The sequence below is a fragment of the Bidens hawaiensis genome, unplaced genomic scaffold (genome assembly GCF_021521415.1).
Source record: "Bidens hawaiensis isolate Kalapana, Puna unplaced genomic scaffold, B.hawaiensis_p1.1 tig00006717_1, whole genome shotgun sequence".
NCBI classification, from domain to species: domain Eukaryota; kingdom Viridiplantae; phylum Streptophyta; class Magnoliopsida; order Asterales; family Asteraceae; genus Bidens; species Bidens hawaiensis.
Window position 1 is genome coordinate 708,179 of NW_027491457.1, and position 22,804 is coordinate 730,982.

The 22,804-nt window shown below is 36.2% G+C and overlaps 1 protein-coding gene across 1 annotated transcript; it reads right to left on the reverse strand.

Annotated features, from left to right (window-relative positions):
- Nucleotides 1-21,287: 21,287 nt before the first annotated feature.
- Nucleotides 21,288-21,668, reverse strand: LOC143633412 (putative mitochondrial protein AtMg00820). Its single transcript, XM_077101730.1, has one exon. It carries the CDS (start codon nucleotides 21,666-21,668, stop codon nucleotides 21,288-21,290), a length of 381 nt encoding a protein of 126 aa, XP_076957845.1.
- Between the last annotated feature and the right edge of the window lie 1,136 nt (nucleotides 21,669-22,804).

Consider the following 22,804-nt stretch of genomic DNA (forward strand, 5'->3'; position numbering starts at 1 on the left):
ATCATCTTCTTTTGGCATTCCACCTAGTACTTTCCAGTTTTCAGCTACAGAAATTGTTTCCTTGCCACCTCCTACACTTACTCCATCGGAGGTTGTTGCAAGATTCGTTGAGTCGACACTGGTTGCCACTGCAGGGTTATCTGTTACAATACCACCTGCAGTTACTTTTCAACCTGTTTCTGATCTTCCGGCTACTCTGGGAATCCCTTCACCGTATGGTCAAGACACCTCTCATATGAGTTTTGATTTTGATGCAACCTTATCTGACTCAGACAGGATAGCAGCTCTTGAAAGGGTCGTGGCAGAACAGTTGAGAATAAACTTGATCCAGACTCACACTATCCAGCGCCTTGTTGCAGAAAATCAGATTCAGTCGTCCCTCCTGATTGAGCACGGTAAACTTTTTGATGCTTTAAAATAGTTCTTAGCATCTCAGGGGGAGACGAGCTGCAAGGGCGATGAGCTGAGGACGAAGAAGAGGAATGATCGAGACGATGATCCCAATGCATCGAAAGGTGCAGGTGGTGAGTTGCCAAGAACTGAACAAGCTCTTGGGACTTCCACATCTCAGGGGGAGTCTACTGGTGCAACTGGTGAATCAGGCGGTGATGATGTGGTGGTAGTGGATGATGTGGAAAGTTTGGATGATGATATTGTAGGTGACGACGATGTGTTACCGGTTGAAGAGATTGAGAAGATAGGAGCTGACATTGTAATTGATAGTGAGATTGAAGAGGGAGAGTTTGTGGAGGAAAACGTTGAGCATGAAATTCTAGAAGTTGATAAGTCAGATATGGGTCAAGATATGGGAAGTGATGAGACTGAATGGGAAGAGCAGCCGAGATGGAAAGAAGGCTACGCTCAATGGTTCGTAAAGACAAAGAAACCGGCGGTTCCCACTATATTCAAGAAGAGTTACAACATCAAAGGGTATGCTGAATCGAAAAAGGGAATTATTTGCTAGTTGTATGATGAGTAGTTGAGGCTGTTTGTGATCAAACGTTTTGACGGAGTTCAGTATTTCAAGAGGTTGTTGAGATCGTTGAATACCTTGCCGGAGTGTGTGGTGAAGGATTTAGCCAAGTTGGGGTTGATAAACAGGAGTGATGATAATATGGCTAGGATTATTGGGAAGATCGTTTGGAAAGAAAGTATAAAAGATAAAAAGTTCGACTTGTTAAAAACCGCAGAAAGGAAAGCTCGTTGAAGATAAAGACAAAGGAATGAGAGCTGATGGCAAACCTTGGATGATAATGAAGTATAAGCCTATCCGGTGTCTGAAAGAAGTACCGATGAAACTAATGCCCAAGGATGTCCTAAAGAATCTGAAATGGTGGTATGTCGACAGTGAAACAGCTGAAGCAGTCATGGAGGATGAAGATGAACAAGTGGTGCTGAGAGTGTATGATCCTATGCACTTGGTGAATTTGTCTCAAGCTGACTTGCAGGTGCTGAACGAGAAAAAGATATTCTATATTCCGGCATGGAAAGAAGAAGCCAAGAAATACCAGAGATTCGTCTCTGTCTGTATAAGACAGGGAGTTTATGCTTGAAGACGGGAGAGACAAGAGTTTTGGGATTACAAGACACGTGATTGAAGTTAGAGATATGAAGCTACTGCCAAGGGGGAATCTGTTGGTACATGATGTCAGTAGTTCAGTATCTTGTGTCTGTAATCGTGTTAGTTTGTTTTGGTTTTGGTTTGTAAAGGTTGTCTCACAAGTTCGCCTAATATAAGCGAACTTGTGGACAAGCGAAGTTATTGACAACTTCGCCTAGTCTGTTAGGCGAAGTTGTCGATAACTATATATGTTTGGTTTACGGGTTATTTTGTAACAGTTGGTCAGTACGTGTAATTGTGATTTGCGTATCACGTGTTAAAGGAGTTGCAATACAACGTGTCTTTTGAGTATTGTAACGTGTGTTCGTGTTCGGTATTAACATAGTTTACATCCTACGCTCGTATCGTCTTAAGTAGTGATTCCGCACCTACGTAGTACGAGATACTTCCGTGTAGATCCGGCTGGGAACCTACACCTTTGTTAATTGAGCTTATGAAAACTTAAATGATTGATATCGAATGATTTGTGGCACCTCGAATAGGTTTGTGAAAACGAGGCTTGACTAAGGCAAGCTTGATGAAATTAAGTCTTGCGAGTCTAGAACCGAATAATCGAGAACGACCTTGTTACATGAAGAAAATCATGAAAGGCATAGGGTTGGTAGGTTTAATCTAAATGAGCATGAGTAGTATGGTATGGTGTCGGTATAATTTAATCTCGGCATGAATGAGTAAAGAGCAATGCGTTGCGTAGGTGATTAGGGTCTCCATAATTGTAGAAGGCACGTGTAGCAGGTGTATAAAGCTAAGTTGACGGCATAGAATGTTGTGGGATGTATTGTGTCGTAGGCAGTGTACGGCAAGTGTTAACGGGATAATCATAACAATTATAGTGAGTGTAAGGATGACACAAGGATTGAGTCGGATGACGAAAATCACAAATAAGACGTAACGAGCGTATTCCGGTGTAAGGTTTCTTGTTTGGGACACTATGATTTTGTTGAGATTGATAATTGGTTTACTTAATAACCTAAACTCGGTTATTAAGCTTGCGCTTGCTATTATCGTTGTTATGAGGGTGAGTAAGGGTAAATGAATCGAAATTTCTCTAAAAGAAGTCAGTGAACAAGATTAACTTGATTGTATTAGTGTATTGAGTTAGGATTTATACCCTAGAGATTGTAGGAGCTATCTCCTTGACCGTACTTGTGGTCATAAAGCGGGTGTAGAGAATATATGATCTATATTATTTATGTAAATTGAGATTAAATGAGTATAAATAATAAGTTGTGTAAATTTCTTATTAGTTATTAAGGGGAAATAAATGAAATTCGACATAAGTTGTGCTAGCGTTTATCACGACTTAAGGATAAGTCAGAATTTAAATGTAATAATCTATATGATGATTTGTTAAGTAGATGATATAATAAATGAGGTGATTTGATATGAAATTTTATCGATGCATAACAATTAAAATGTTAATACTTAAAATTTGAGGGTGATAACTGAGATGTAATTGATAGTTATTGGGGGTATTGAGTTACTTGTGAGAAGTTCGTTAATTGATAACTTGATAATCGTGAACATGAGGGATATTCTTTAAATATTAAGGTATTTAATAAAACTGTAACACCCCGTAACCGCAGCGGAAACGTAAACGGGATGCAACAGACACCTCTGATATCAACCACATTGTTTATAAAGAAAACTGAATACATTAATATACTTCAAATTACATTATCTAGTATTTCATTAACGTCTAGGTGATACACACATCATACAATACGATACATAATTCTATTTATTATAATGTATCCTAACATTCCGCACGCAAATCTTACACACATCAAGCACTTAGCACGTAAGCAATCACTTCATCTTAGTTGTACCTGAAAAGCATGTGAGAAAACGGGTCAACTACGAATAGTTGGTGAGTTTCACAATTCGAGTAAACCATGATAAATCATTATCAAAATATAATATTATCGATGTAATTATGCTGAGCCCACAAGTGAAACCTCTGACTATCACACACAACCCCCGTGGCATATCCCCCGCCCACGGACCTGCCCCAAACCGCTATGTCTAACAACATTACATAGCAAAATATATATCAACAACAAAATAGACATGTGCAACTGGCTGGGAAACATCAGCAAATCCATGCCGGACCAGTTGGGTTTGTCAGACCAATAGTACTATCCACACTCTACCGGCTTTCAGTTAATCACTCGTGTTCCGGGGCCTTAGAATGTTAGCAACTCAGACAATTACCATCTTAGTACATTTCAATACGATTCCCGTACAATAAAATATATATAAATCCACGCAAATCCATGCGTTCAGTATGTACTTAAACATTTCAGTAGTAACATGCTTCCGCCCCGGGAAAATATTTAAAAACAATTCGGAAAAAGGGGCTCGTGAAACTCACCTTAGCACATGCAAGCAGGTAACAACAATCATTATCAGTTAACACGTCCAATCTGTAATATGATCCCTACGATCGTTACTATACACTCATTATTAATATAACTTAAATCAAGTTAACCGGTACATCCGGGGACACGGTTAACCCAGCACTGTACACATTCCGGGGGCAATGTTAACCCAGAAACACATCTAGGGACATCTGGGGACACTGTTAACCCAGTACTGTACCCATTCCGGGGGCAATGTTAACCCAGAAACACTTCTCCGGACTCAGATTGTGATTTCGTTTAGAGTTCAATGGTCAAAATTATATTAGTCGTTTTTCCCGTTTTGCGTGCCTAGCACGGTTATTCGTCTTTACGTTTCAAAAATGAGTTTGGTCACACACGACCCGAAAATAGTTGTTGATTGATAATTTAGTTAAAGTTGTGAAATTAGAGCTCGGTTTAGACGTCCCGATTGGCCGTGGGACCCGTTTCCGTCTTTAGCGTACCGGAAACCGTTAAATCGGAATAAATTACCTAAATCATCCGAATTATTTTCGGATGATTTATTTTTACTTGTTTAACTCAATTATATGAAAATAGTTCATTTTTAGGGTTTTTATACACCAGTCAGCTCGCTTAAGCGAACTTTACCGGTTTACGCGTTTTAAGCTTTAAAAGTTTGTTTTTATTTTCTTTTTAGCACAAATAATTATCCGTTTAGTCTCGGATCTTGAAATTTTGCACAAATCACTTTTTGACAGTGGGGAACTTTATAAAAATATTTCCAGAATTAGTTTTTATAATTAAAATTTATTTATCTATTTTTAAACACCATTTAAACACTAAATATGTCGTAAATACCAAACGATCTTAGAAAAATCCCAAATTTTTCCTGGATGTCCCCTGCCATCCACATAGTCCCCTGTAATTTTCCCAGAACCAAAATCTTCTTTTACATGCCATTTTCACTAAAACCGAGCTAGAAAACCATAGAACTCGTTTAACCGAAAAGCCTACTTAGACTTCTCCAACGGACCTAAATTTTGTGTGTGACTTATACATGTTATAAAAAGCTTATCTGAAATTATCCAGAATTTTTCATGATATTTAACTATTTTTCACCATTTTTGGCCAAAACCCAGCATTAAATTCACCAAATATTCATCCTTTGTCCAAAAATTACCAAAAATTCACAGAACTCATATTTTCATGTATTTAACACCTCTGTAAAATTTCATGACCTAAGTCCAAACCATCAACAATCTGTCCAAATCTCCAAAACCGAACATAAACCGAATATACCTTTCGTTTTCCGCCACTACAAGCTACAAACTCGTCTTTCCGCCTTATCTACCACTAAATACAGAACCTACAACCAACATACCACAATACCAAGCAAGTTACACTCACGATCAAGCCTCTTACACTATAGTTTCAGTTATTACTTTAAAAACAAAGATTTAACCGTAAAAATTCGTTCTCGGTTCGTTTAACTCCTTTCTTGGACCAAGATCCCTTGTATAACCGTATACATCACTTGATCATGCAAGAATCGGTTTTCATCTTTAAAACCTCATTTTCTTGCAAATAAACTCAAGAAACGAAGATGGAAACGTGATTAACTCGATTCTTTACCTTGTTTTCTTGCTACAAAATCTCGGTTTTCTTGAGGGATCATGTGGAGAGAGTAGGAGGTTGTTGAATGTTTGTAAAAAAAAATGAAAGGAGTTATCCCCTTTGTAGTCCGATCGGAAATGGGAGGGAGTGGGGTGGGACCCATTTCTCCATTCTTGGCCACTCATTTGGATTCTCGAAATCCGGATAATGTTTTGGATAATCTGGTTCAGTTCGTTTTTCGGTTAAATGTTTAATTCGGCTTAAAACGAGTTTAAAACGGTCGTTTTTCGGCTTAAAAATGAAATTTATATAAAACCGATTTAAAAACTTTAAAAACTTAAACCATGACATTTATTAACTTAAAACATCCTATTATTAATAATTGCGCATCTTTTTCGGCTTGATCGATCGTCTCTTGCTCGGTTTGGTATTAACGGTTTCGTTTAATGTACCGACGTACCATTAAATCGAAATTCTTTTTCTGTGCCGTACTTTACTTATCCTGAAGCATTAATGCTTCGTAAAATCACTAAATATTATATATATCGTCTATAATTGAACCCTCGATTCGTTCGGGTTTCAATAACTATCGATCGATTAATCGCATATTCAATACGATGAATTATATATTCACGTACAATCAATACAGTGAACCATGTATTCTCGTATAATTACTATGGTAATTCATGTACCCGACATTAAATATGACGTAACTATTGTCTACCGGTTAGGGTATACTTGGTTTCGTCGGAATCGTTACATTCTCCCCCCGTTAAGAAATTTCGTCCTCGAAATTTTACACGCCCACTATCCCCTTCCCGAGAGAAAGGTGGGGGGTTTTTCCTTCAGAATTTATTCTCGCGTTACCAGGTATAATCTGGTCCTCGCTGTGAATTCCACTTAATCTTAATCAATAAAGCTTGGTATGTCCAAACTGTTTAGTTTTCCCGTCTACTATCTCTACGAAATTATTTATGATATCAAGTATGTCTTCCATGAGTACCTCCATTACTAGTATTTTCGTTGCCTCATCGCTTAGGTACTTTTCAATCCGTATACATGGCAAAGCATCATGTATAGTACTTAGCCCCTGGAGTACTTTAATCGATAACTAAATGACCAATCATGGAGATAGTCTCATGAGGTCCAATATATTAAGGAGCTATTCTCGGTTTTGCCAAACCTCATATCACCTCTCTAAGGTGATGCCTTAAAAATGCCTTGTCATCTCTTTCCAGTGACAATGGTTTCCTTTGAATGTTGGCATAAATCCTTTGCCAATCTCGCGCTGCTTTCAACTTGTCTTAAATATTATAAATCCGATTGGTTGTTTCTCGAATCAATTCAAATCTTATGACTTGAGTGACGCCCATTTTCAATTTAACAAATTGGTGATAATTACTTCACCCATAGAAAGCTTCAAGCTCTCGATGCCTCCTTCCCCGCCTTCCAATAATGGAAGTAGGATGACTATTTCGATCTGAGATAATTGAAAATCGTACTCCACGACGAGATACCATTTCACCATCACGAATTTGAGCGAGAATTCATTGTGGTAATCGTCATGGATTGGGACGAAATGCGAGGATTGGTTAATCGATCCGCGATTACCCAATTTACACCATGCCTTTGATATATCTTGGGAATTTGCGTCCCGAAATCCATTGTAATTTATTCCCACTATCATTGGCGAATTTTCTGTCGTTGTGGCGTTCCCTAGGGTTTTCGGTATGAAGCCTTATCTCTTGCATAACATAAATATTCACCCACATACGTAACCATATCTTTCTCCAAACTCGGCCATTAATGAAATCCTTTGAGATATTCGTATCTTCAATAGTCTAATCCGATCCCGGATGTATGGAATATTTCGATCTATGCGCTTCGTCCATGATTAATTCACGAAGGTCCTGGAGGGTCGGGATCCAAACCCAATTTTTGAAATAGAGAATTTCGTCCACGCGCTGTTCGAAATTCTTCTCGTTGCCGTAAAGTCCCTCCTTTTCCAATTGTTCCTCTTTCAACGCCTCACGTTGAGCGACTCGAATCAGGTCCGAAATGTTCGACTGGACTATCATCCCCAGCGCTCGCACTCGCAATGGCTTAGCCCGATCTTTCCTACTCAAGGCATCGGCTACGACGTTAGCCTTGCCGGGGTGATAACGGATGTCACAGTCATAATCGCTTAACAACTCGACCCATCTTCGATGAATATGAGACTGCGGTCTCTTATCATCTATAAAATTTGTACATTTGCGTCTTACAAAGGATTATGAGTTGGGTAATGCTAAAAATTCTTTAATAAACCGCTGATAGTCTCCGGCTAGTCCTAAAAATTGGCGCATTTCCTTTGGCGCCTTGGGTGACTGCCATTTTTAATGGTTTCTATCTTACTCGGATCAGCGTGTGTTCCTTGATGCTTTACAACATGCCCAAGGGATTATGCCTTCTTTATTCAAAATCACATTTCGAAAACTTCGCGTATAACTCCTCTTGCTTTAACACTTCCACAATTTTCCTTAACCGTCGTTCGTGCTCTTCTTTACGTTGCGAATATATCAAAATATCATCAATGAATGTTATGACAAATTTGTCAAAATAAAGTTTACAGACTCGGTTCATGAGTTCCATAAATGCTGCCGGCGCATTTGTTAGCCCGAAAGGCATAACTAAGAATTCATAATGGCCGTAGCGAGTCCGAAACGCTGTTGTTGCAACGTCCTCCTCTTGGATTTTTCATTTGGTGATAACTATATTTAAGACCAATTTTCTAAATATAAATCGCCCTTTGCAGTTGGTTAAACATATCATTTACTTCGAAGAAGTGATTACCTATTCTTGATCGTCACTTTATTCAATTCTCCCTAATCAATACATATCCTAACACTTCCGTCCTTCATTTCCCAAATAACACTGGTGCACCCCATGGCGACTAACTAGGTCGTATAAAACCTCATCCAATTATTCTTGCATTTCAGTTGGTGCAAGTCGGTAAGATGCTTTAGCAACAGGGCCAGCTTGAGGTATTAAATCGATTCTGAATTCGACCTGTCGGGTTGGCGGTAATCCAGGAAGTTCTTCTGGGAAAACTTCTGGATATTTACGTATCACCGAAACATCTTCTATATTTTTTTTCTTTTAAATCTGTGGCAATCACGTTTGCTAAATACACCACGTCTTCTTGACGTAAATATTATACCATCTCAAGATGAGATTAGAGTGGTAACCTAATACCGTACACTTTTCTCTGTATCTAATCGCTTCATCGTCCAAAAGAGAGCTTCTAATCATCTTCTTTTCATATTTGATTTCAGCTTCATGTTGAGTTAGCCAATCCATGTTAACTATTACGTCAAAACTTCTTAATCTTTACGGGTCGTAGGTTAATAAGGAAAGGTTAATCGTTCAGAATAATAGGACAATTCCGAACAATTTAGTTAACCATTAGGGGTTTACCGTTAGTGATTCTACAGTATAGGGTTCTGTAGTTTCACTAATCGGTATCTTCCCAAATGATAGGAGGTCAGCAGGAACTAACTTCTATCGACGACCGTAAAAAAATATCACTGAAGCCTATTGATTTAAAAATACAACATCCTTAATACCACCTTTGGATCATGACGTGCTTTATTCGAATTACTCACAAAAGCACGGCTCCTTGCTTGATCGGAGGTTGATGCTTGTCATGAGGTTCGTCTTCCAACGACACCTTGGTTCAACTTTGGGCAATTTTCCTTGAAACGTTCTGTATTGCCACATTCATAGCAAGTACAGCTGTTTGGTATAATTTGATTTCTTTGGATGGATTGTTATTGAAGTTGTTGGGTTCGGAGTGGTTGTACACGAATGGGTTGGGGTTGCCGGTTCCCATGGCTTCAATTGGTTCTACAATTGGGGCATTACGTCCTTCTTTACCACCCTGTGGCCTACTATCACTCGACATTCTTCCTCCTGCCGATAACCATATTTTCCACATTTAGGGAAGGACCCTTCATGCGGTTCATGTTTTCACACCAGAACTAGTCTTAGTATAATTCTGGGTTGTAGGACATACCTACTTATTCAAAAGCCTATCTTGCACTATACCTTTATCATTTCTCTTTTTTAACACTCGACGTCTCACCTAACGTCCTTCCAGTCCGCTTCCCATAGAGTCAAATATATCAATGCTGGCTTGTGACACAACCCTTCCAAAGGTTGTATATTCTACAGGATTGACTATACTCCTTATCGATGGAGTTAGTCCCCAATATAGCGCTCACTTCGCTTAGTTTCAGGAGTAATTAGCCATGTTACCAGACATGACAATTCCTTCAAACGATTAGCGTGTTCTAAGTGATCAGCACACAACATTTCTATCTTCCATAGCTCAGTTTCCAATCTCTGAACTTAATTACTCGAATAAAAGTGCTCTAGCACAAGAATTTTAAATTCTGACCATATCATCTGAGTAATAATTTTCTAACTATAATTTTGTACCATCGTGTTCCATCACGATACAACATAATCTACCAACATATCTGTAGCATATTTCACTACACAATGTTCTAGACTCTTACCAATATCCTTAACCATTTCGATCTTTTCTATCCACTCGCTAATCCATTCCTCCCTTTACCATCAGTAAACTATCAATAATTTCTTTAACACAACCAACAACATATCCTTCATACCGGATCTAATTCATCACGACTACTATTCATGTTTAGTTTATAACTAATGCTTGTAGTCATAATAATATTCGGTGGGATATTATCACCCTTAGTAATACCACTAAGAATTGAAATATTCATAATCATGTGATTGCTCGATCTTTAATTCTGCGATCACATTCGCATCAACACTAGCAGTGATCTGTGATTCGACATTCGGTATCATCATCTGCTATCTTTGAGCAATCGACTGAATCATATCAATCTCCATCATTGGAGTTACTCTTTTTATGTCATTCTGCCGTACTCATCCCGTACGCAGTAATCAATACTAATCTCACCGTATAACTCGTTACCAGCTCAATCATAACAGCAGGTACACATACACACCAAATATTATCATACAAATTACACAAACCAGTATCTAGTATATATATATATGTCCCACAATATAATAACATACGGACTTAACCTGACGTCGGTTAACGTTTAAATATGTTTCATAACCCTTGTCACCAACTGACATATAGATCGTTCTCAACAAAGATTAATGTTTAATATGCTTGATTTCATTATCCTTCTGCATGTCAGCATAACCGATACATGCTCACCGTGAGCACCAAATGATCACGTACCACAGAGTTATAATATCCGTGTCTATTTGTATAACCGGCATACACGGTATACCACCTACGAACGAACAGCCAACTATGCTATAGTGATTCCAACACCTCTTTGTGTATGGGTAATCATTCTATTCGAGTATACATGGGTATGGGCATCTAACGGATGTAAGGATAACATAGGGAGTTGCAAGGTTCAAGGTGATCGCGCAACATGGGTTGTCTTCAAATATTATTAATTACTATTATGGGAAACTCTATCACTTGCTCAGTCAATGTCCTCAGGCGTTCTAGGTTTGCTAAAATCAGTAATTCTCGATCTGGAGGTGGTATGACTCATATGTTTGAGAGTGAGAAATACATATATATATTTCTATATATTATTTTTATCTGCTCAATTATTATCAAATTTATTATTATTTATTTATTTATTTATTTATTTATTTATTTTTTTACCTTAATGGAATAAGAATGGGTTCAGGTACAGATCCATCCGTACGTGAGAGTCGGCGGTTCGGGTGAACATCTGGAGTTATTAGGATTTACGGTACCGGTGTTGGTAGGGTAAGGGATTTATCATTTTGGTGGGGAGTGACGGTTACTAGATATTTCAAGTTAATGTCAAACGGGAGATCTAATTTGGTACTATCATAACTATGGTCCGATAAGTCCGACTTATCACCAACCGATGCTCTAGAAATTTCAGCATCCTCGGTACTTTTATTTATTCATCCCCCGGTTTCTTATCCGGGTCCTATTTCTCAATACATGTACCCACAAGATACGTACATATATATATACACACATTAGCACACATAAATAATATTATATACTTTACACATATGTTGCCATTTTTACCTATTAATGTTCCCCGTAACTTCCCCTGAGTTCCCTCGTGCGGACAAGTCTGTTATTATGTTCCGGACCATAATAACTCACTTGTCCATCCAAGTTCATCCAGATCTCGTCACTACATATTATTAGTTGATATTCAGATCCTATAATACTTGAGCTACTGGTTATATTTTAGGTATCTTTTAAAGACATCCTAATTCTTTATAACCAATGGCTGATACCAACTTCTGTAACACCCCGTAACCGCAGCGGAAACGTAAACAGGATGCAACAGACACCTCTGATATCAACCACATTGTTTATAAAGAAAACTGAATACATTAATATACTTCAAATTACATTATCTCGTATTTCATTAACGTCTAGGTGATACACACATCATACAATACGATACATAATTCTATTTATTATAATGTATCCTAACATTCCGCACGCAAATCTTACACACATCAAGCACTTAGCACGTAAGCAATCACTTCATCTTAGTTGTACCTGAAAAGCATGTGAGAAAACGGGTCAACTACGAATAGTTGGTGAGTTTCACAATTCGAGTAAACCATGATAAATCAATATCAAAATATAATATTATCGATGTAATTATGCTGAGCCCACAAGTGAAACCTCTGACTATCCACATACAACCCCGTGGCATACTCCGCCCACGGACCTGCCCCAAACCGCTATGCCTAACATTACATAGCAAAAATATATAACAACAAAATAGACATGTGCAACTGGCTGGGAAACATCAGCAAATCCATGTCGGACCAGTTGGGTTTGTCAGACCAATAGTACTATCCACACTCTACCGGCTTTCAGTTAATCACTCGTGTTCCGGGGCCTTAGAATGTTAGCAACTCAGACAATTACCATCTTAGTACATTTCCGTACGATTCCCGTACAATAAAATATATATAAATCCACGCAAATCCATGCGTTCAGTATGTACTTAAACATTTCAGTAGTAACATGCTTCCGCCCCGGGAAAATATTTAAAAACAATTCGGAAAAAGGGGCTCGTGAAACTCACCTTAGCACATGCAAGCAGGTAACAACAATCATTATCAGTTAACACGTCCAATCTGTAATATGATCCCTACGATCGTTACTATACACTCATTATTAATATAACTTTAACCAAGTTAACCGGTACATCCGGGGACACTGTTAACCCAGCACTGTACACATTCCGGGGGCAATGTTAACCCAGAAACACATCTAGGGACATCTGGAGACACTGTTAACCCAGTACTGTACCCATTCCGGGGGAAATGTTAACCCAGAAACACTTCTCCGGACTCAGATTGTGATTTCGTTTAGAGTTCAATGGTCAAAATTATATTAGTCGTTTTTCCCGTTTTGCGTGCCTAGCACGGTTATTCGTCTTTACGTTTCAAAAATGAGTTTGGTCACACACGACCCGAAAATAGTTGTTGATTGATAATTTAGTTAAAGTTGTGAAATTAGAGCTCGGTTTAGACGTCCCGATTGGCCGCGGGACCCGTTTCCGTCTTTAGCGTACCGGAAACCGTTAAATCGGAATAAATTACCTAAATCATCCGAATTATTTTCGGATGATTTATTTTTACTTGTTTAACTTAATTATATGAAAATAGTTCATTTTTAGGGTTTTTATACACCAGTCAGCTCGCTTAAGCGAACTTTACCGGTTTACGCGTTTTAAGCTTTAAAAGTTTGTTTTTATTTCTTTTTAGCACAAATAATTATCCGTTTAGTCTCGGATCTTGAAATTTAGCACAAATCACTTTTTGACAGTGAGGAATTTTATAAAAATATTTCCAGAATTAATTTTTATAATTAAAATTTATTTATCTATTTTTAAACACCATTTAAACACTAAATATGTCGTAAATACCAAACCATCTTAGAAAAATCCCAAATTTTTCTTGGATGTCCCCTGCCATCCACATAGTACCCTGTAATTTTCCCAGAACCAAAATCTTCTTTTACATGCCATTTTCACTAAAACCGAGCTAGAAAACCCTAGAACTCGTTTAACCGAAAAGCCTACTTAGACTTCTCCAACGGACCTAAATTTTGTGTGTGACTTATACATGTTATAAAAAGCTTATCTGAAATTATCCAGAATTTTTCATGATATTTAACTATTTTTCACCATTTTTGGCCAAAACCCAGCATTAAATTCACCAAATATTCATCCTTTGTCCAAAAATTACAAAAAATTCACAGAACTCATATTTTCATGTATTTAACACCTCTGTAAAATTTCATGACCTAACTCCAAACCATCAACAATCTGTCCAAATCTCCAAAACCGAACATAAACCGAATATACCTTTCGTTTTCCGCCACTACAAGCTACAAACTCGTCTTTCCGCCTTATCTACCACTAAATAAAGAACCTACAACCAACATACCACAATACCAAGCTAGTTACACTCACGATTAAGCCTCTTACACTATAGTTTCAGTTATTGCTTTAAAAACAAAGATTTAACCGTAAAAATTCGTTCTCGGTTCGTTTAACTCCTTTCTTGGACCAAGATCCCTTGTATAACCCGTATACATCACTTGATCATGCAAGAATCGGTTTTCATCTTTAAAACCTCGTTTTCTTGCAAATAAACTCAAGAAACGAAGAATGAAACGTGATTAACTCGATTCTTTACCTTGTTTTCTTGCTATAAAATCTCGGTTTTCTTGAGGGATCATGTGGAGAGAGTAGGAGATCGTTGAATGTTTGTAAAAAAAAAAATAAAAAATGAAAGGGGTTATCCCCTTTGTAGTCCGATCGAAAATGGGAGGGAGTGGGGTGGGACCCACTTCTCCATTCTTGGCCACTCATTTGGATTCTCGAAATCCGGATAATGTTTTGGATAATCTGGTTCAGTTCGTTTTTCGGTTAAATGTTTAATTCGGCTTAAAACGAGTTTAAAACGGTCGTGTTTCGGCTTAAAAATGAAATTTATATAAAACCGATTTAAAAACTTTAAAAACTTAAACCATGACATTTATTAACTTAAAACATCATATTATTAATAATTGCGCATCTTTTTCGGCTTGATCGATCGTCTCTTGCTCGGTTTGGTATTAACGGTTTCGTTTAATGTACCGACGTACCATTAAATCGAAATTCTTTTTCTGTGCCGTACTTTACTTATCCCGAAGCATTAATGCTTCGTAAAATCACTAAATATTATAGATATCGTCTATAATTGAACCCTCGATTCATTCGGGTTTCAATAACTATCGATCGATTAATCGCATATTCAATACGATGAATTATATATTCACGTACAATCAATACAGTGAACCATGTATTCTCGTATAATTACTATGGTAATTCATGTACCCGACAATAATATGACGTAACTATTGTCTACCGGTTAGGGTATACTTGGTTTCGTCGGAATCGTTACAAATACTTTTATTATATTTGATAGTTTGATGATGTTATAATATGCGTATGAGAAAATAGTTATTAATTGCTCTTGATAATTTGTGAATGCGATGATATGAGTGTGAGATAACCGATTAGAAAATTAAATAGTAAATTGTTTAGATGGACTTGTGATAACAGAGTACCAGTGAGTGAATGATTTGTGTTCCATCATGGGAATGAAAATATTTGTGAGTATGTGAATGAATTGAATCAATAAGTCTTGGTCCCATGTAATTAAGTAATTAAGTCAAATCGTAACTTGTTTCAAATAAAATAAAATACATAAACAAATAATAAATAACGTAAGTTTCTCGATGTATTGGGTTTCCCATGAGTTTGTCCATGGTATTTTGTTGGCCCATGAGTGTTACGTGTCGTTTTAACCGACCAAACTAAATAACGAATGGCAAATGTAAGTATGAGTAGTTGAAGTATCTCGTGTATCACCACGAGTGATAATGCTCCAACTAAATATCATAGATATAATAATTGTGAAAATGAATAGTTGGTGTGTCCGTGGCGTCCCATGGATTTTTCACCCGACTAGACATTCAAAAGTAATAAAATAATAACAATAAAACGCAATGGAAAACTGTAATCGTTAACTGATTACGGTAAACGCTTAAAAAGTAAAAAACAAAACATAGGAAATCCTAAAAGAAATTCCCGTCAACGAAAACAATCAAAAAAAATTTAAATGTAAATAAATATCTTGGGAATGAGGCATTGCGTCAGAGTTATAAAAATATTTTGAGAATGAGATTCAGTCTCGGAGTAATAAAATAATTTGAGAGTGAATCATAGCTTCGGAGCTGTGTGTGTGCATGACAAATAAAATAAACAATTAAATAAGTACTTAATCTAGCAAATAATTACGTAAGCTATAAACAATCAAATAGAACACATCAGGTAAAAAAATAAGCACGTATGGGGCTCCTAAGCATGTTACTAAAGCACCACTAAGGTAAACAAATAAGCACATACCAAACCAACTGTGCTACTTAGTTACTTGGTTATAACATGAAAACCAAGATAATTATTACTGAAACCTGCGAATCCCAACTATTTAGAAACCCTAGAATTCTAAATCGTTTTAACTTGTAATTTAATAACCCTAACATTAATTAGATTAACGAATAACGGATTAAACGATTTAGAATTCTAGGGTTTCTAAACAGTTGGGATTCGCAGGTTTCTGTAATAATTATCTTGGTTTTCATGTTATAACCGGGTAACTCAGTAGCACAGTTGGTTTCGTCTGTGAGTTGTGATTCTGTGCACGCGGGTTCGAGCCTCATTGAAGGCGTTTTTGGATTTTATTTTTGTAAACTTTGTTTTAAGTAGTATGTATGTGTGTATATATATAGGTATTATAATTATATATTAATAATAATAAACTTTATTTTATTAAAACATGACACTCCTAATTCATGTTTTCTCATAGTAGAAAGCCTCTATAAACTCGATTATATTAATTTTATATATAAAAATATTATATATATATATATATATATATATATATATATATCATTCTTTAAAAAATTGTAACCATCGTTTTAAACGTATTAATTACATTTATAAAATTAGATCTTCGTTAAGTATTCCAAATTATATTTTGTTATATATTTAGACGTTTGTATCAAAATATTTAATATTGCAAGTTATATTTATGTATTGTACACATTTATAGTTGATTTATATTTATTTAAATGTTATTTAAATAATTATATAATTGTATTATATTCAACTCATATTTAATCATTCAAACTAATTAGTTATAAGTTTAATCTTATGATTATTATATTTAACGGTATTTTATAAATAATAAATGTAATGTTTTTGTTGATTTAATAATAGGCAATTATATTGTTTTTACATTAATAATAACAAGAGAAATCTATCGACCAATTAATAAACATTCTAATCCCAAACCTAACTTAATCACATCGAAATCTTAATTCAATAGATCGTGTTATATCTTTTATAATTAATTTTTATTATTTTTATTATTATTTAACTAGGAATCCTTGTCGGTGTATCCCGAAGGGTTCATCTCTCTCACATCATCATTTATGTTCCGTTCATACGATCAGGTGAGTAATCACTCCCCTATTTTACTTGTTTTCAAATGTTTTGTGGACACTTGCGTACCATTTATCAAATTTCTTATATTATTATTTTCTCAAACGCAAACTGTGATCTTTGTGTTGTGTATCACTTGAATGATTGCCTGTTACTTGCTATTTGCTTACTTGCTTACTTGAATCGCATTCGGAGAGGTCCAGCATAATCTCATTATAGTATGATCATACGACCGTCGTAGTGTCCGGAGCCCGATCGCATTGGCAATGGTTTCACCGACACTCATTACTTTCTTAACGATTTCAGTGTTTATACTCACAGATAACAGTTTTGCCTATTTTTATTCATTCATTTATATCATTATATATTACCATTTTTGTTTGTGTCAAAACTGGTGATCTACTCACTCAACATGTGTTGTTGACAAATATATATTTTGTACGCATTTGCAGGTTATATATTTGGATTGCTTATCGAACTGAAGCTCACGTAGAGATGACTTTAGGATAATAAACATATACAAGAATAGTTGGTTTTGTATTTGAATTTTCTCTATTTTTGTTGTATTTAAATGTTGTTTGATAATAAATAAATTAATTAGATATTGTCGTTTTATAATTGCTTGATAGTACCTTACGAGCTGTGGCAATCAGCTCACGCCCCGACATTTCCGCCGTAGGTTGGGATGTGACATAAATAATCTCGAACGTTGCGGTGTTTGCTGAGCAGTTTCGAGTTGAGCTAGTGTTTTAAATTGTTATTCGGATTTCAGAACTTGATTATTTCCTAAGCCATGTTGGGGTGAGACCTAAGGTATGTCTTGAGGTGATAACCAAGTATTAAAATATTTTGTGTCAACGTGTTTACCGGCATGTGTTGCTGACATATTTTAAATTTTTTTTACCAGCAATCATGAATAAGTGTTTGGATATGGAGGATAGCCTTTAGACGATTTGATGGTTTAGATGAAGTTTTAATGCTAAAATAATGTAAATTATGGTTTTAATGTTTCAAACACTTTTATAACAGCTGACAGGTGTTTAATCTCCGTCTTTTTTAAATATAATAATATTTTAATCAAAACTTCCGTTTTACAACCTTAAACTCTGACATATTTAAAAACAGGTTTCAACTATTGATCACACTCATAGGCCCTAAGTTAGAGCGTGACACAAGATATTGTAGACAACTTGAATATATAATCGAAGCTTATACTAAAACCAAACCAAGCCAAACTTTACCTTGGAAGCATGAATGAAAACAAGATAGACACGCGACGAAGTGAAACAGATCGTCATGTAGACAGAACTCACTAGGGATGAGATCGGTACTTTACCGATACCGTACCGGTACCGATATAGAAAATACTGATATCGCATTTGAAGAAAAATAGGAACCGAATACCGTACCGCATACATCGGTTCGGTACCGGTACGCTATCGGTATTGATACTGGTATTTCGGTAATTTACCGCTTAGGTACAGCTTTAGCATTTTTGCACCTTTTTTTTTAGCATTTAACTAGTCCAAAGTAGTTTTTTATTTTTCTTATCTACACAAAAAAAAGTTTTTTAGTTGTTTCTATGTTGGAAATAACTTCAAATTATTATAGATCATTTATTATCATTAATACACTCAACTTTTTAAACATAAAATGGTATCACAAAGTGACAAGGTTTCTTTTATAAAATACTTACAAAACCGTAAGCTTGTTTCTTGGGCTGCACGAAAGAAATATTTTGTATCAATGGTTATGAAGACGCAATATTCAGTTTGAATGACACATTAAAAAATTACGACTCGTAAGTAAATAATGGTGTTAAGTAATTCATAGTTTCATAACACTAACTTCATATTGTTATTTGGTGGATGAAATATAAATTGCTTAAAATTAGTATAAAATAGGTAAGCATAATCAGTGATATATTCAAAAGTTGAAAAAGGATGCCCTAAAAAATATCTAGATTTATCTTATATAAATTCGGTACCAATACCGATTTTTACCGCAAAATACCGGTACTGATACCATTTTTATGGTACCGAATTTAAGAAAAAGGAATGCCGATACCGGTACCGCTTACGATCAGTTGGTACGATATTGGTACGGTACCGGTACGATAGAGGTACGGTTTCGATATTCGAAAAAAAAAAACTCATCCCTAAAACCCAATATGATAAATGCTTCACAACGTATCCGCAAGAACTATCTATCTATAAATCAGGGTGTACCTATTAATTAACAACTTGATTATTGAGTAACACTTTAATTATTTATTTGGACTTTGTCATCTCATACCGACTCATTTGTTATTTCTCTGTCTTTTCCTTATGAAATAGCAAAATCATAGTGAAAATACGTGGCTTTCTTTTGTTGAAGCCGACTTCGGAAATACTACAGACGGGTTTCTAAATGTCGCAATCAAAATTCATCTCAAACATTAGGTCTTTAAATTTATCTTTTTGTTGAATAAAACAAAACAAAACATAACGATAATATACACGCAACATTTCGTCGGTTTCTTCTTTAACTTTTTAATAATACCACAATAGTTGGTATGCAATTTAACACAAAAAATAGTTTATAGGACTAAAAGTCTCGGCAATTATTTAATTGCCTGAACATAGTTTTATAGTTATATATATATATTAGAACCATTTGTTCTATATTGTTATTTATTTCAATAGGAATCAAAATTGTTATTGTTATATTGTTGATCATTAGTTTTTTTTACAAAGAAAAGAAAATACAAATAAATAGGGAAGACAATGGTTTAATAATGGAAAAGACAATAAATAAGATGTGGAATTGCTTGATTGTAGGCTGCAACGGTCCTTATTATATTGTTGACATTGGTTGAAGAATCTTCTAAGTAAAGAAAGGATGTTACTGCAAATCCTCATGTATCTTTGTTTTATTATTCTTTTATTTATTTTTTCCAACACTCCCCCTCAAGTTGAGTAGTAGGGTCTCCAATACCCAACTTGTCGAGACATTTGTTGAATATTCTTCCATTGACGGCCTTCGTTAATATATATGCTAATTGGTCTTCTGATCGAATGAATTGTGACTCCATAATTCCAGTTTCAAGTTTTTCTTTAATGATGTTTCGGTCAACCCCTACGTGTTTTGTACGATCGTGTTGAACAGGATTTTCTGAAATCTGTATTGCGGCTTTGTTATCACACATCATCTTACTTGCTTCGGTTGGGGGAAACCCGATCTCGGTCAGAAGTTTGCGAATCCACATGACTTCTGTCAGGCCTCGTGCAATTCCTCTAAATTCAGCTTCAACGCTGGATAAAGAAACTACCTTTTGTTTTTTACTTTTCCAGGTTACCAAGTTTCCGCCAACCAGAGTGAAGTATCCTGATGTAGATCTTCGGTCGTCTTGATCTCCAGCCCAGCCCGCATCAGTATATAGCTGGATCTTTAGATGCTTGTTCTGCTGAAAAAGAACTCTGTGGCCCACTGTTCCTTTTAAGTATCTAATAATCCTCATTACTGCCTCCATGTGGGTAACTTGAAGTTGGTGCATAAATTTGCTAACTACTCCAACTGCATAAGCAATATCAGGACGAGTATGTGATAGATATATTAGTTTACCTACTAGGCGTTGGTATCTTTCTTTGTCTGTAAACTTGGCTTCCTTTTCCATACGAAGTTTATGGTTTACCCTCATTGGTGTGTCATCTGGCTTGCAATCAATCATTCCAGTCTCGGCTAGAAGGTCAAGAATGTATTTCTTCTGGTATATAAAGATCCCTTGTTTAGACCTTAGCACCTCTATTCCAAGAAAATACTTAAGTCTTCCCAAGTCTTTCATTTCAAATTCTGTAAACAAATTTGTCTTCAACGCTCTCATTTCTTCTTCATCGTTTCTTGTAATGATCATGTCATCAACATATATTATTAAACAAGTTACAAGATTACCTCTTCGTTTAAGGAACAACATATGATCGGAGTTGCTTTGCTGGTATCCATATTTGTTCATTCCTAGGGTGAATCTACCAAACCAAGCTCGAGGAGATTGTTTGAGCTCATATAGAGATTTTTTCAACCGACAAACTTCTTTATCCTTGAAATCTTTCGTGAACCCGGGTGGAGCTTCCATATAAACTTCTTCTTGTAATTCTCCATGTAAGAAGGCATTCTTAACATCAAATTGATGAAGGGGCCATCCTTCATTTGCAGCAATTCAGAAAAGGACTCGGATGTGTTAAACTTAGCTACAGGAGAGAATGTTTCGGAGTAGCCGATTCCGTATCTCTGGGTATAGCCTTTGGCTACTAATCGTGCTTTATATCTTTCAATGGTTCCATCGGGTTTGTGTTTGATTGTAAACACCCAACAACATCCAACTGGTTTCTTTCCTGGAGGAAGATAACATTTTTCCCATGTGTTATTCTTTATTAATGCTTCCATTTCGGTATCCATTGCATTTTTCCAACTTCTTGATTCTATGGCTTGTTCAGTAGAAGTAGGAATTTGTTTATTGTATAGAGAGAAAGTAAGGCCTTGGCTTCTTTAGAAAGGTTTCCTTCGGCTATGTTTGCCATGGGATACATAGATCCTTTAGATTGTTTTTCTGGAGAGTATCGTTTCGCCGGGATGCCTCTATTGACTCTTGGAGGGAGAACATATTTCTCAGTTGTTTCTTCATGTCTCATTCCTTCTTGTATTGGCTCTTGTTGTCTTGTTTCTTCATGTATCGGTTCCTCTTTCGGTACTGTCTGTTGTATATCTATCTCATGGTTGTCAGATATATTAATAGGATTTTCATGTGATTCTTTATTTGTTATATCTTCCAATGTTTGAGAATCACTTGCCTCGGGTATCGGGTTAGGAAGATTTTGGTCTGGAACACTCACGATTGGTCTACTAGATTGTTGTGAAGTATGTGACTCATCTTGGGCACTATGATTGACTGCTTCAGATGATGAAGTCCATTTTGGAAACCATTTGAGCCAATTCAGTGTGTCATACTCTTCCTCCCCCTGACCAATGTATTGAGAGGTATAAAAGAACTCGGTTTCAAGGAAATCACAATTCATGGTAGTATACATATGACTTGGATTGTAGCAGCGATACCCTTTTTGATTGACACCATAGCCTACAAATACACATTTTTCGGACATGGGTCGAGATTGCTTCGATTGTTTTTGGGTATGTGGACAGAGACAGAGCATCCAAATATTCTTGGTTGTAATGTAAGAGCGGGCGATAATTTGGTAAATTCAGATATAGCTTGAAGGGGGGTTTTTAAATCAAGGGCCTTTGTTGGTAGTCGGTTGATAAGATATGCAGTAGTTGCGAGAGCTTCGGGCCAGAAGGATGTTGGTACTTGAGACTCAATCAGTAGGGCTCGAGTTATATCTGAAAGGATGCGGTTTTTTCGTTTAGCTGTGCCGTTTTGTCCGGGGGTGTAGGAGCACGACGTTTGGTGAATTATTCATTTTGTTTGACAAAATTGTTTCATTGAACTATTAACGAATTCTCCACCATTATCAGATCGTAAAATTTGAATATTGGTTTGAAATTGTGTTTGTATCATGGCATAAAACATAGTAAAT

Bases quoted from the DNA above. Each gene is read 5' to 3' on its own strand.
- LOC143633412 (XM_077101730.1), bottom strand. From the start codon at position 21,668: ATGGATACCGAAATGGAAGCATTAATAAAGAATAACACATGGGAAAAA.